This window comes from Magnolia sinica, chromosome 16 (genome assembly GCF_029962835.1).
Source record: "Magnolia sinica isolate HGM2019 chromosome 16, MsV1, whole genome shotgun sequence".
NCBI lineage: Eukaryota > Viridiplantae > Streptophyta > Magnoliopsida > Magnoliales > Magnoliaceae > Magnolia > Magnolia sinica.
Window position 1 is genome coordinate 57,339,905 of NC_080588.1, and position 14,798 is coordinate 57,354,702.

A 14,798-nucleotide genomic window follows, 5' to 3' on the forward strand; every position below is an offset into this window, starting at 1 on the left:
AAAAAATAACAATCCACTTTCAGGTGGTGTGCTCCTACATTTCTTTTAAAAAAAACATCCATTGTTGTTATTACAAGGATTAGAAAACATCAGCTGCTACTGTTGTTGTGGTCGTTATTAGAAAGTGGTTTGGTAAGAGAAGAAGAGGAGAAAAGGATGGAAAAAGCATCAAAGGTATCTAACCAACTTTATGACCGTGAGTTGGTGACCGAAAGCAAGGTTGTGTGTAATACACCGTTAAGGATGTCTTCGAATGGGTTATTAGCAGGAGAAAGCCCTTTCAATTACGTAATCCCTCTCTTCATCATCCAACTCACCATCATCGTCATAACCACTCGAACCTTGGGCTTCCTTTTAAAGCCCCTCCGCCAGCCCCCGGTTATCTATGACATCTTGGTCTGCCCTCTTTAACCTCATCATCATTTCTTTTTAAACACATACATCAGATAATAACCGCATGAATCAATGAACAAAAATACATAAATTATCATTCATCTGCTGATGTGACATTCTTGTTAAAGCTCCTTTTTATTCATTGAGTGGGTGCACTCACAAACATTCCTTAACCTGAAAAATCATGCTAACATGATCATCACGCCGGCTCCAGTATTTACATTGTGCGGTCCACTCGATGATGATGGGCTAACACATGCATTGGATTAATTAACACCATATTTTCAGTGGTCCACCTTATTCGGTGTATACTAAGAAGGTATTTTTTTTTGTGTTAGGGTGGTGTGCTTTTGGGTCCATCAGTAATGGGCCAGAGTCAAGCGTATGCATCATTGTTCTTCCCCCTATGGAGCGTGTCGGTGCTGGAGACGGTGGCGAATTTGGGGTTAGTGTTATTCCTCTTTATTGTTGGAGTCGAGATGGACCTAAGCATGCTATGGGGGATCGGACGGAAGTCGATGGCAGTTGCCTTTTCGGGCATGATCCTCCCTTTCCTCATTAGTACAGTCATATCCTTCTTCATCAACTACACTGATATCCACCAGGGATCCTTCCTACTCTTCCTCGGCATTGCTCTCTCTGTCACTGCCTTCCCCGTTCTCGCCCGCCTCCTCACAGAGCTCAAGCTCCTTAACACCGACCTCGGGAGGATTGCCATGTCATCGGCTGTCATCAATGACCTCATGGCATGGGTTTTACTTGCTCTAGCCATTGCCTTAACTAATAGCAAGAGCCAAATATTCGCATCCTTGTGGGTTATACTCTCTGGGGTCTTTTACGTCTTCTTCTGCATTTTTGTTGTTCGGCCCATCATCATGTGGATCATAAGGCAGACCCTAGAAGGAGAGACCATCGACGAAATCTATTTGTCCTTCATCATAGCAAGCATATTTATAAGTAGCATCATAACGGATTCTGTTGGAATCAATGCATTTTTCGGGCCCTTTGTGTTTGGCCTAGTGATACCAAATGGCTCTCTGGGGGCCTTGCTGATTGAGAGGCTAGAGGACATCGTGCATGGGATGTTGTTGCCGATCTTCTTCGTCATCAGTGGCCTTAGGACCAATGTGTTGTTGATCACCAATTTCTGGATGGCTGGCGTCTTAATCTTGGTCATTTCCGCGGCGTGTGCTGGAAAGGTGTTAGGTACACTGCTGATAGCCCGTTTCTATGGAATGCCTGTCCGCGAAGGGTTATCTCTTGGTGTGCTCATGAACGCCAAAGGCCTCGTTGAAATGATTATCCTCAATGTCGGCCGGAATCAGAAGGTAAACTTTAAATCTGAAACTATACAATTTATGTTTAAGGCTATATAAAAATATTTTGGGATTATTGATTTTTTACATTCCAAATAGAATTGTCAAAGATCTTGCCTATTTTCTATGACAACCTAGGAGCCCCATTTCGTTGGTTTTGAAAAATACGAGCGGTCCGTTTGGGCAGCGGATCTTAGAAAATTGGGGTTATAATTTCCTTTGTTAAGTGTGTTTGACACTGTTGTGCACGACCTTTTATACATTAGTAGCCTAAAGTAACTTAAGAATAAATCAAACACGCAATAGAAAAAAAAATCAAGTAAATACAAAGAACATATGATTTTATGTGCAAAAATTCTTACGGGAAAAAACCATGACACCAACTTATATAAAAAAATTCTTCAGGGAAAAATCCATGGCATCAAATATGAATAGAAAATTACAAGAGATGGAACCAACTTATAGATTTGAAACTCTCGCTTTTACAAGCAAATTTCCTTTCAAAACGCTAACCCTCACTCTAACATAACGTTATTTTATCTAATTTTCAATTACAAACAAACTTAAATATCCCCTATAAGAATTAGAACAAAATCATACACTTATGTTAAATTAACGTGAACTATCGATTGATCCATTGATCGATCGACTCCAATCGATCAACACTAAATGTTCGATCAAATCGAGCCTACTCAAAAGTGTATAGAGAATAAACTAATTAATTTGAATATACACTATATATTCTAAATAATAATTGTAAATATATTAAATATAACATATATCAAAACTATGATATATATATATATCTACAATTATAATATATTAAATAGTATAATATTAAACAAACATCATATTAATATTAATATAATTTCATCATATATCATATACCACTAATAATATTTATTATTATATAAATCATATTAACAATAATATTAATATAAATATACATAATTTACTTTGTAATATTAAAATATATTTAAATATTAATACATCATACACCATCAAAATGAAACATGAATGGTATACATTATATGTACAAAAAATATAATATTAATTGAATATTAAATTACTATTTATGCTATAAAATTTACAATTTAATTATAACTTTAATTATAATTTATTATTAATAATTTCTTAATAAATAAATATACACGTAATGCGCATCAACTCTCATGATTTCTTTCTATTTTATTTTATATTTATTTAACTTAATTTAATTGTTTATATTGTATAATTTACTTATTTTGTGCCTACATTTAATTATATTTTTAAAAAATATTAATTGTCTTCTAACATTTACCATACTATATGATACTTAACTTTTAATCTTTTACTATACACTTCCTAATATTTTATTTATATTCTTAATATTTATTAACTATACTCTTATATAATGTTATAATAAATATTATTTTATAAATTAACATTTTGTAACACAACTCTAATTATTTAACATCTAATATATATAAAGTATAGCGTAGTGTTGACAATTTAAATTATAGTAATAAAATAATATAATTAATAATAATAAGTGTAATTGAATGCATATAAAAATATAAATTATAATATATGACATAAGTAATATTAAGTATGTATTCATTATTTATTAATACATATATATTATATTATTTTTAATAATGTAATCAAGTAATAATAATCGTATACTTAATATATAATAATATTAATCGTTTATCATAAACAATATTTATGTGTTTGTATGATGTGTATTTTAGTAATTATTATAATTGCATAAGTAAAATTGATTATAATTATATGATATTAATATTGTATTATTGTATGTTTAATATTATGTGATTATTAATATTAATATTAATATGCATTATATTGGTGTATTAAGATGATGTAGTTACAAATAATATATTAATTATCATAATATATAATAGTTAATAGTTGTTTAATATATATAATATGTTTATGTATACATATATAACAAATAATGTAATTAATATGCACGTATTGTTATTTCATATTATATATGTTTTGTATAATATTTATATTGTTTAAATTGTTATTGGGGTCATCTCAGCATGTGGGCCAAAATGTCATAGAAAAACGGTCAACTCATCAACCGAAATAACCATTTTTCTCCTCATCTTGCACTCTACCTCTCTCTCCGCATTCTCTCTCCCTCGTCTTACACTCCACCTCTCTCCTCATTTTGTCTGTCTATCTCTCTCTCATCTTGCACTATACCTTTCTCTCTCCACATTGTTTTTCTTTCTCTACCTCTCTCTCTAGTCTTGCACTCCACCTCTATCAAAAGTATGATTTTCCAACGCGAATATATTTGTTATTGTTAGAAGGGCGATGATACCTTTATTTCTATCCTTCTAGTCATTGCTAGAATGGTTAAGAAACTTTGTTGTCGTTACAAGTGTTAGAAACATTTATTTTCGTCATTCCCATCCTTGTTGTTACAAGGGTTAAAAAACAACAATCCACTTTCAGGTTGGGGTGCACACGGGTCGGTTCGATTCGGTTCTATGGTGAAATCGGAACCGAACAGTTCCTAATGGTTCTAAGATATTCGGAACTAGAACCGGACCGTTAGCACCCTAGAATCGAACCGGAATCAGACCGTTAAAACCGATTCGGTTCTGGATTGGTTTCATGGTTCTAGGCTTTTTGTAATCAGCCCAATTGCATGTTTTATTTTATAATCTAGCCCATGTCCATTCATGTTGTGATCCATTTGATGAATGGTTTAGATATTGTATAAGGTGTGTAAAAATATATTTATGAAAATAATCAAATGGTGCATTGTAAACTATAAATCATGAGTCAAATATGGAAACAATTAAAGGGTTCCTGGTTCGGTTCCACCGTTTAGTTCCAAGTTCATTTCGGTTCCACTATCCGGTTCCGCGGTTCGGTTCTACAGATTGGTTCATGGTTCGGTTCGGTTTTACATACCCCCAAGCCGAGAACTGAACCGATGTAATCGGTTCTTTGATTTTTGGAACCGGAACCGGTGCACTCTAAAACTGGACCAAACTGAACCATTTGGTCGGTTCCGGTCCGGTTCTACAGTTTTACCGGTTCGATGTGCACCCCTACTTTCAGGTGGTGTGCTCCCACATTTCCTTAAAAACAAAAACATCCATTATATTGTTACAAGGGTTAGAAAACATCAGCTGCTGTGGCTACTGTGGTCATTGTTAGAAAGTAGTTTGGTAAGAGAAGAAGAGAAGAAAAGGATGGAAAAAGCATCGAAGGTGTCTAACCAACTTTATGACCATGAATCGGTGACCGAAAGCAAGGTTGTGTTTAATACAACATTAATGATGTCTTTAAATGGGTTATCAGTAGGAGAAAACCCTTTTCGATTACATAATCTCTATCTTCATCATCCAACTTACCATCATCGTCATAACCACTCGAACCTTGGGCTTCCTTTTAAAGCCCCTTCGCCAGCCCCCGGTCATCTATGAGATCTTAGTCTGCCTTCTCTAACCTCATCATTCTTTCTTTTTAAACACATACATTAGATAATAACCGCATGAATCAATGAACAAAAATACACAAATTATTATTTATCTGCTGATCCGGCATTCTTGTTAATGCTCCTCTTTATTCATTGAGTGGGTGCACTCACAAACATTCCTTAGCTTGAAAAATCATACTACCATGATCATCACGCCGGTTCCAGTATCTACATTGTGCGGTCCACTCGATGATGATGGGCTAACATGTGCATTGAATTAATTAACACCATTTTTTCAGTGGTCCACCATATTGGATGCAGACTAAGAAGGTATTTTTTTTTAGTGTTAGGGTGGTGTGCTTTTGGGTACATCAGTAATGGGCCAGAGCCAGGCATATGCATCATTGTTCTTTTCCCTATGGAGCATGTCAGTGTTGGAGACGGTGGTGAATTTGGGGTAGTGTTGTTCCTCTTTATGGTCGAAGTCGAGATGGACCTAAGCATGCTATGGGGGACCGGACGGAAGTCGATGTCAGTCGCCTTTTCGGGCATGATCCTCCCTTTCCTCACTGGTACAGGCATATCCTTCTTCATCAACTACACTAATATCCACTAGGGATCCTTCTTACTCTTCCCTGGCATTGCTCTCTCCTTCACTGCCTTCCCCGTTCTTGCCCACCTCCTTGTAGAGCTCAAGCTCCTTAACACAGACCTCGGGAGGATTGCCACATCATTGGCTGTCATCAATGACCTCATGGCATGGGTGTTACTTGCTCTAGCCATTGCCTTAACTAATAGCAAAAGCCATATGTTCGCATCCTTGTGACTTATACTCTCTAGGGTCTTTTACGTCTTCCTCTGCATTTTTGTTGTTCAGCCCATCATCATGTGGATCATAAGGCAGACCCCAGAAGAAGAGACCATCGATGAAATCTACTTGTCCTTCATCATAGCAGGCGTATTTCTGAGTAGCATCATAACGGATTCTGTTGGAATCAATGCATTTTTCGGGCCCTTTGTGTTTGACCTAGTTATACCAAATGGCTCTCTGGGGGCCTTGTTGATTGAGAGGCTAGAGGACATCATACATGGGATGATGCTGCCGACCTTCTTCGTCATCAGTGGCCTTAGGACCAATGTGTTGTTGATCACCAACTTCTGGATGGTCGGCGTCTTAATCTTGGTCATCTCCCCGGCGTGTGTTGGAAATGTGTTAGGTACACTGCTGATAGCCTGTTTCTATGGAATGCCTGTCCGCGAAGAGTTAACTCTTGGTGTGCTTATGAACGCCAAAGGCCTCGTTGAAATGATTATCCTCAATGTCGGTCAGAATCAAAAGGTAAACCTTAAATTTGAAACTATATAATTCATGTTTGAGGTTGCATAAAAATATTTCGGGATTATTGATTTTTACATTCCAAATAGAATTTTCAAAGATCTAGCCTATTTTCTATGGCAACTTATGAGCCCCATTTCGTTGGTTTTAAAAAGTACGAGGGGTCCATTTGGGTAGTGGATCTTAGGAAATTAGGGTTATAATTTTCTTTGTTAAGTGTGTTGGATATTGTTGTGCACGACCTTTTATACATTATCAGCTTGAAGTAACTTAAGAATAAATCAAACATGCAATTAAAAAAAAAAAAAGCAAACACAAAGAACATATGATTTTATGTGAAAAAATTCTTGCGGGAAGACACCATGGCACCAACTATGAACAGAAAATTACAAGAGATGAAACCAACTTATAAATTCAAAACTCTCGGTTTTACAAGTAAATTTCCTTTCAAAACCCTAACCCTCACTCTAGCATAACGTGATTTTTCCTAATTCCCAATTACAAACATACTTAAATACCCCCTATAAGAATTAGAACAAATCGTATACTCATGTTAAATTGACGTGGACTATCGACTGATCCATTGATCGATCGACTCCAATCGATCAACACTACATGTTCGATCGAATTGAGCATGCTCAAAAGTGTCTAGAGAATAAACTAATTTATTTGAAATTTTCTCGATCGATCGATCAAAATCCCCTGTTTCAGCACTAGATTGAAGGCGCTCAATGTTCACAACCCCAAGTGTAGGGTTGCGATGTAGTAATAATCTCGGTAAGACCGAGGTCGAATCCATAGGGACTGAAACTTGTACATTTTTTAAATTAACTAGAAGTAGAACTAGAAGAAGATGTGAAACTAATTCTGAAATATTTGAGAGAGTAATTATGAATAAAGTAATTAAAACTAAAAATTTAAAGGTGGGAACTAGGGTACCAAGGATCCACTTATAGTGATCAGGGAGCCCTCTTACTTGATTCAAGTAAGAAAATTGGAATTAAAGTCTTTCCTATCCAATTGGAAGATATATTAATAAAACCAAATCTGATCTTTCATTGATTTAATTCTCAAAGGAGGAGAATTGTGATACTTGGAAGAGATTCCATCACCAAACCATGCCCATGAGACGATGGTTGACAACAAGATTTACCCATTTCACATTCTCAAAGTAATAAAAAGAAGATACTCAAAGCTATTGCAGAGCTACTGTAATTTAAGTCACAATAAATCATTAAAAACTGAAAGTATTTCTTTAAAATCAAATTAAAATCAAAGAAGGTTCAACATAAACATGAATTAAAGCAAGAGAAACATCTCATCACGCTACAAGCTTAACCTCTTAGCCCTAACTAAGAGGTTTAATCAACCATAAACATGATTGGACTAAAGTCTCCTAATAAAAATATGAAAGCAACTAAGGAATAACAAGAAAAACTCTTGATGATGGCTTCTCCACCCTTTTGCCCCACTCCTTAAACCCTATAAGATACCTAGGAACATCCTAAGGAGTCTTATTTATAGTTGTGGAACTCCAACTTTCGTACCTAGTTGGAAAACTCTAAAAATCGCTTCAAATTTACGAAGTTTGTTAAAATAAACTTCACTCTCCGCAGTTTCTCAAAATAGACTTCACTCTGTGCAATTTTACAAAATGACCCAGAGTTTTAAAATATGTTTTTTCAGGACGATTTTAGGATTCATTTTTTTCACTTAAAATCTTTGATTCTCTTTATTTCTCACTTAGTTTTCTTAGATCTTTGGCATGTGAATTCTTCAATCTTAGTCTCTTAAGATCCATCCATTACCTTAGTGATTCTTGAGCATAAAATCCATACTTTTAGCACCCTTTTCAATCCAAGCTCTTAAATTGACCTTGCAACACAAACATGAGTAAAATAGAACATTAAGCATTATCATATTCATAAAAATAAGATATAAATGAGGGATAATATGCAATATTTGACTCTCAACACAATCCCCTACCAACATTTTGCTAGTCCTGAGCAAAGTATGCGAAAAATATTTTAAGAACCACAGGATAATTTCTATAACTTTAAGTGGTTTTTAAAAAATAATCCAGATAATAGAATTCTAAAATACATCGATGCTGTGTATTACATTTTCCTAAACTCTAGCACTCGGTAAGTTTCATGATCAAGTTCAAAGCATTAATCCTCCAATTAGAACAATTCCAAACATTGAGTTTCATGAGTGTACAAGAAGTCTAGACTTATCATAATTAAAGGTTCAATTCTTCACTTTCATGATAACATTAATAATTAAAAGAGCATTCAGGACAACTAAAACCTAAACCGAAACTTATCTTATAGTTCATTTGTTAATTCCCTCTTTTATTCTTTCAGTTTTTAATTTTTCCATCCATGGTTTTCACACTATGTTAATCTTTTTAAAGATCTTTAATATGCGGCCTTTTCGAATACAACTGTTTTTTAACTGGGCTTTTTTTTCAATTCTTCTCATCGAACATGATGGAAAAATTTCCTAGGTTGGTTCCTTTCATGTGTAATAATCAACAAGTTAACAATTCAATATCAAACTGACACTTTACTATGTAAGCTAGATGTGACGTGTAAGATTATGACTCAATCAATGTTTAAAACTTCTAATCGAGGATTAATGACTTAATTTTGAGATCTCCCAAGTGACTAAACTCCAAGAGACATAAGGCATCAACATTCAGCATCTTGTAATTCTAATTTTTTTAAAAATTTCAATTTTTCATAATTTTTGCTCAAAGACTAAAAAAACTAATTAGCTTGTTTAATCAACACCCCCAATCTAAAATCTACATTGTCCTCAATGTAAAAGAAATAAGCATGTAATGTAAAAGAGGCAATGAAAAGAAAAGGGAAGTGATGAAAAGATAATACTTGAAGAATGAATTTTTAAGGCTTTTCCAATGATTTCAGTATGAAGATGGGTTAATACAAAAGACTTAACAGATAATAAATAAATTATCCTCAATAGTGGAAAACAAACTATCTTAAAACAGCGGAAAGCAAACTATCATAATCCTAAATTCTTTGAAAGTAGTAAACCTAACTAGGAAAATAGGGAAAAGCTACTCAGTCATACCATAAGGTTCCTCCTTCGGCCAATATCTTGATAAATTTCTTAGTAGATTTCTCAATAAGATCATCCAAAAGCCCTTTTTGCAATAGGCTTGGATGTCTCGGAGCATGAATTTTTAAAGAAATTTGTGAACCTCAGCATAAAGTTTTCTTTTAATCTCCTGATGTGACCAAAGTACATATGATTCACTTGAGATAAAAAGTTTCAGAGTTAGCACGATATGGTGAATCAGACACTACAAGTAGATAAAATTTAGAGAAATTCTTAGTAGGTGATGTAATCTCAACAAATTCTGAAGTTTAAGGCTTCGGTTCAACTTTCAGTTCCTCCTCCCTTAATAGTAAACATTCAAGATCTGTGGAAGGAGGGGCTTCAAAATAAGAGTTCTCTCAGTCAGTAACAACCACTGAGGTATTATTTTGTAAGGCATCCATTATTTCTTTTATTATTGGATCATTTGAATCTGTAAAATATGCCAAGTGATCTTTTAGAGAGTTGAGATAGTCAGTTGAGAGAGGCTCATTTTCCACATTGAGGTCTGTGATGATATGCCCAATGATTCCTTCGTCTTCTCTTTGAATAGAGGGAAATATGATCTCTTGCTCTTCATTTTGGTGAGAATCAATTGTCACTAGATACATCTCGCCTTACCCTGCATAGATAGATTGTGGATCAGTAGGCGTATTGATATGAAGACTCTGTTCATTGTTACTACTCAGTAGAGGCACTATATTGTCAAGGGTTGATAGCTCAGATGATGGCCTTAACTAGGTGGTTTCAAATTCCAGAGTCATATCGACCGACTCATCCATCTCCCTAATTGTATTATAATTTAAATCAGGGGAGTGGTCTACACACATCTCAAAAGAGTTGGAAGGATCGATTGGAAGAGGATCATCCTCCACATTTAAATCAGGTGTGTCATATGGGTGGAGTAAATCATTATGGTCGACAACTTCCTATACCTCGTGATCACTTTTCAAAACCATAATTGAAATCGATTCCAGTGAATCTTGGGTTGTAAACTCAAGATTCTCATCTCAATACTTATCATCTTCTAATTCAGTATAGTTCACAAGTGGGATGAGATCACTTTCCTTACACTGTTTTTCTAGGTTGAGTTGAGGTTCGAATAAACTAGCCTCTTCCTCCTCATTGAAGTCAAGTGTGTCATATGACTAGAGCGTGTCAGTATCATTATATTTGAAAGACACCCATGTCTCTTGATCATTCTTTTGGAAAGTCATCGAGATCAACTCTTTGGAAAATTGAGTCGTATGCTTGTTAACACAATCCAACTCTTCATTCTCAATTTCAGTATTCTCCACAAGCGAGTTAGGATCACTTTTCTCGCATTATGTTTCTAAAATGGGTTGAGATTGTGATAACCTAGCTTCTTCAACCTTATCGAGGCGTAATTCAATCGCTTTCAATGATTTCATCATGCTTACGACAAGTTGGTTGAACTATTCTTGATAGTCCGTGAAATTCAAACGTGAATCCTTTTGGATCGCTTTTGGTTGGATTTCAAAGGTTGGGGATCCAAGAGAATAGTCACTATAATCAATTATTGGTTTATCTCTCCAATGTTGATGTTTCCACTGATTATAGTCGTACGGGTCATAGGTGAGAGAGTCTGATGCTTGTTGGTACATATTATCGCCCATAATATAATCTCTCATTGTTTTCTTCTTATCTGATGGGTGATAATAGTTCTCACTCTCACAATTATAATAACCCCAACAATTACGTACTATTTTCTTAATTTGTGGGGTGTAATTATTCTCTTGCCTATGATCGCATAAGGACTTTTTAACTAGTGGAGCATTGTATTCTGGTTGGTTCTCGATGATGGTTTCAGAAAAATTTTGAGACATAGGTTGTTTCTTAACATAATCATCTGACACCCCTTCATAATTTCTTGCATTCTCTAAAACTATCTCAACATACTGACGTTCCCACTCTTTCATATACATGGTGAAACCATAATCCTAAAATAGAATAAAAGAAAAATCCTACAATAATATGGAAAGTAAGTAGAGAAAAAGTTAGGAGTTTACTAGTTTGGAGAGTTCTATGTTAAGATCCTACAAAACAGAAAACAATGTTACTTTCTAAAAATAAATCAGAAAAAACACTAACCTAAAAAATAAAACAAAAAGTTGGTCATAAAAATAAATTAGTTTCTAAAAAAAATAAAATTCTAAATCTAGAAATAGGAAGCTGGTTTCTATAATAAATTAAGAAAGTTTCTACATCTAGAAATAGAAAGTTAGTTTCTAAAAAATTAAGAAAGTTTCTAAATCTAGAAATAGAAAGTTAGTTTCTAAAACAAATTAAGAAAGTTTCTAAATCTAGAAATAAAAAGAAAAGTTAGTTTTTTTAAAAAAAATTAAAAAGTTTCTAAATCTAGAAATAGAAAGAAAGAGAATTAGAAAGAGGTTACCGAATTAAACGTTTCTATTTTGGTATCCTGTAGTAGAGAAAAAAAAAGTGAATTAGTTTCTAAACAAGAACTAAGAAAGCAACCTATTTCTAAAAAAAAAAAAGGAAAAGGAAAGTTTTTAAAAATAGAAAGTAAGTTTCTAAAAACAGAAAAAGGAAAGGAAATTAGTTTCTAAAAATGGATTAGGAAAGTTTCTAAAAAATAAAATTTTAGTTTATAAAACAAATTAGGAAAGTTTCTATCCTAGAATTAGAAAGTAAATTAGTTTCTAAAAACAATAAAAAAAAGTTTCTAAACCTAGAAATAAAAAGCTAAGTTAGCTTATAAAATAATTCTGAAAAAATCCTAACCTAAAAATAGAAATAGAAAAATCTTAATCTTAACCTAATTCCAAAACTAATCAAATCCAAAAAATGCAACTGTTAATCCCCGGCAACGGTAGCAAAAACTTGTTCACAACCTCAAGTGTAGGGTCGTGATATAGTAATAATCTTGGTAAGACCAAGGTCGAATCCACAGGGATTGAAACTTGTATGTTTCTAAAATTAACTAGAACTAGAAAAAGATGTGAAACTAATTCTAAAGTATTTGAGAGAGTAATTGTGAATAGAGTAATTAAAACAAAGAATTTAAAGGTGAGAACTAGGGTGCCAAGGATCCACTTGTAGTGATCAGGGAGCCCTCTTACTTGATTTAAGTAACACGATTGGAATTGGAATCCTATCCTATCTAATTGAAAGATATATTATTAAAAGCAAATATGAACTTTCATTGATCTAATTCTCAAAGGAGGAGAATTGTGGTACTTGAAAGAGATTCCATCACCAAACCATGCCCATGGGATGATGGCCGACAACAAGATTTACCAATCCCACAATCTCAAAGTAAGGAAAAGAAGATGTTCAAAGCTATTACAGATATATTGTAATTTAAATGACAATAAATCATTAAAATTTGAAAGTATTCCTTTAAAATCAAAGAAAGTTCAAGATAAACATGAATTAAAGCAAGAGAAACATCCCATCATGTTACAAGCTTCACCTCTTAGCCCTAGCTAAGAGGTTTAGCCAACCATAGACATGATTGGACCAAAGTCTCTTAAGAAAAACATGAAAACAACTAAGGAAGAAGAAGAAAAACTTTTGGCAACGGCTTCTTCACCCTTTTGTTCCACTCCTTAAACCCTAGAAGCTGCCTAGGAACATCCTAGGGAGTCTTATTTATAGTTGTGAAACTCTAACTTTCGTACCTAGTTGGAAAACTCTAGAAACCACCTCAAATTTACGCAGTTTGCTAAAATAGACTTCACTTAGTGCAATTTTTCAAAATAGACTTCACTCAGTGCAATTTCACAAAATGACCCAGAATTTCAGAATGAGCTTTTTCAGGACAATTTCAGGATTCTTTTTTTTTTCACTTCAAATCTTTGATTCTCTTCATTCCTTATTTGGTTTTCTTGAATCTTTAGCATGTGAATTCTTCAATCTTAGTCTCCTAAGATCCATCCATTATCTTGGTGATTCTTAAGCATTAAATCCATGCTTTTAGCACCCTTTCCAATCCAAGCTCTTAAATTGACCTTGCAACACAAACATGAGTAAAATAGAATATTAAGCATTATCATGTTCATAAAAACAAGATGTAAATGGGGGATAATATGCAATATTTGACCCTCAACACTCAATCAACATGAAAAAAAATCCATTCGAGAAACAAGAAGATCAATTTCACGTCAAACCAACAAACAAATTGTGTAGTTATTATGGATGTAAATAAAAAGTCCTTAATCATACTTGAAGCTAATTGATCACAAATACTTATTGCATCTTCAGTGGATTCAAATATCATGCTTGCAATTTCGAATTCAATGAGAAATTAAGTAAGGGCGGACTATCTAAGAGCAAAGGGTAGAGGGAGGACTTTCCCTTTCCTCGCCCTCGCTTTGTTCACTTGTTCACTTCATTCACTAGCTTGGATACCTTAGAAGAAGATAAAAGAATCTATCCTAAATAACATCATTTATGAGGAGCCAGACAACGAGGCCTCTTACTCAGATAAAGATGTCTCCGATGTGACTATCCCGGTAAGAACAACGTCATTCTATTTGGATTTTTTTTGGTCTTCATAGTGGCTTCAATCTTGCATCTTTAATTTACCGCCTCATGATATTTTAAAGAATCGCAATAATAATTCCTGTCGGTCATTAGTATGAAGGATTATCAACAATTACTGTCTCAAAAGATCGTCAATTACCATCCTTGGAACTGAAGAATCAGAGATCATATCTTTTTAAAGAAGTTTTTAAAGATTATATCTTTATTTGACTTTTTCTTTTATTAATCATTCTTCACTCTTACTTTATTGGAGAGTGGCGATACATGGCATTTCTTTTGCCATCACACTATGCTGCCAATATTCTTTTTCAGAGTGTACCTCTCTATTGCCCCCTTTTTATTGGGTAGATTCTTCATTAATAATCTTCATAATCAAAATTTCATTTCCCTTAAGGATATTATCTTTTTAAGAAACGGTTGTCGATGGGTATTCCTATTCTGATACATAACCCGATAAGCCCCATTAGAGTAAACTTTTGATATAATGTATAGTCCATCCCATTTAGGGTCAAATTTGTCCCTGATTATGTCAATAAGCACAATGGGACTTTTAAGCATCAATAACATGTATCTTTTTTTGAAGGATCGGTGTTTAACCTTCTCATCGAAGAGGACCGCTATTTATGCTTGATATAGTTATAAATGCTGTTGC

At 34.0% G+C, this 14,798-nt stretch overlaps 1 protein-coding gene across 1 annotated transcript in view; it reads left to right on the top strand.

The window, feature by feature from the left end:
• Positions 1-243: 243 nt before the first annotated feature.
• LOC131228869 (cation/H(+) antiporter 15-like) overlaps positions 244-14,798 on the top strand; it is a 51,583-nt gene continuing 37,028 nt past the window's right edge. Inside the window, exons 1-2 of the mRNA XM_058224718.1 lie at positions 244-396; positions 732-1,721. Of these exons, the coding sequence (XP_058080701.1) occupies positions 244-396; positions 732-1,721 (1,143 nt within the window). The remainder of the gene's footprint in view (positions 397-731; positions 1,722-14,798) is intronic.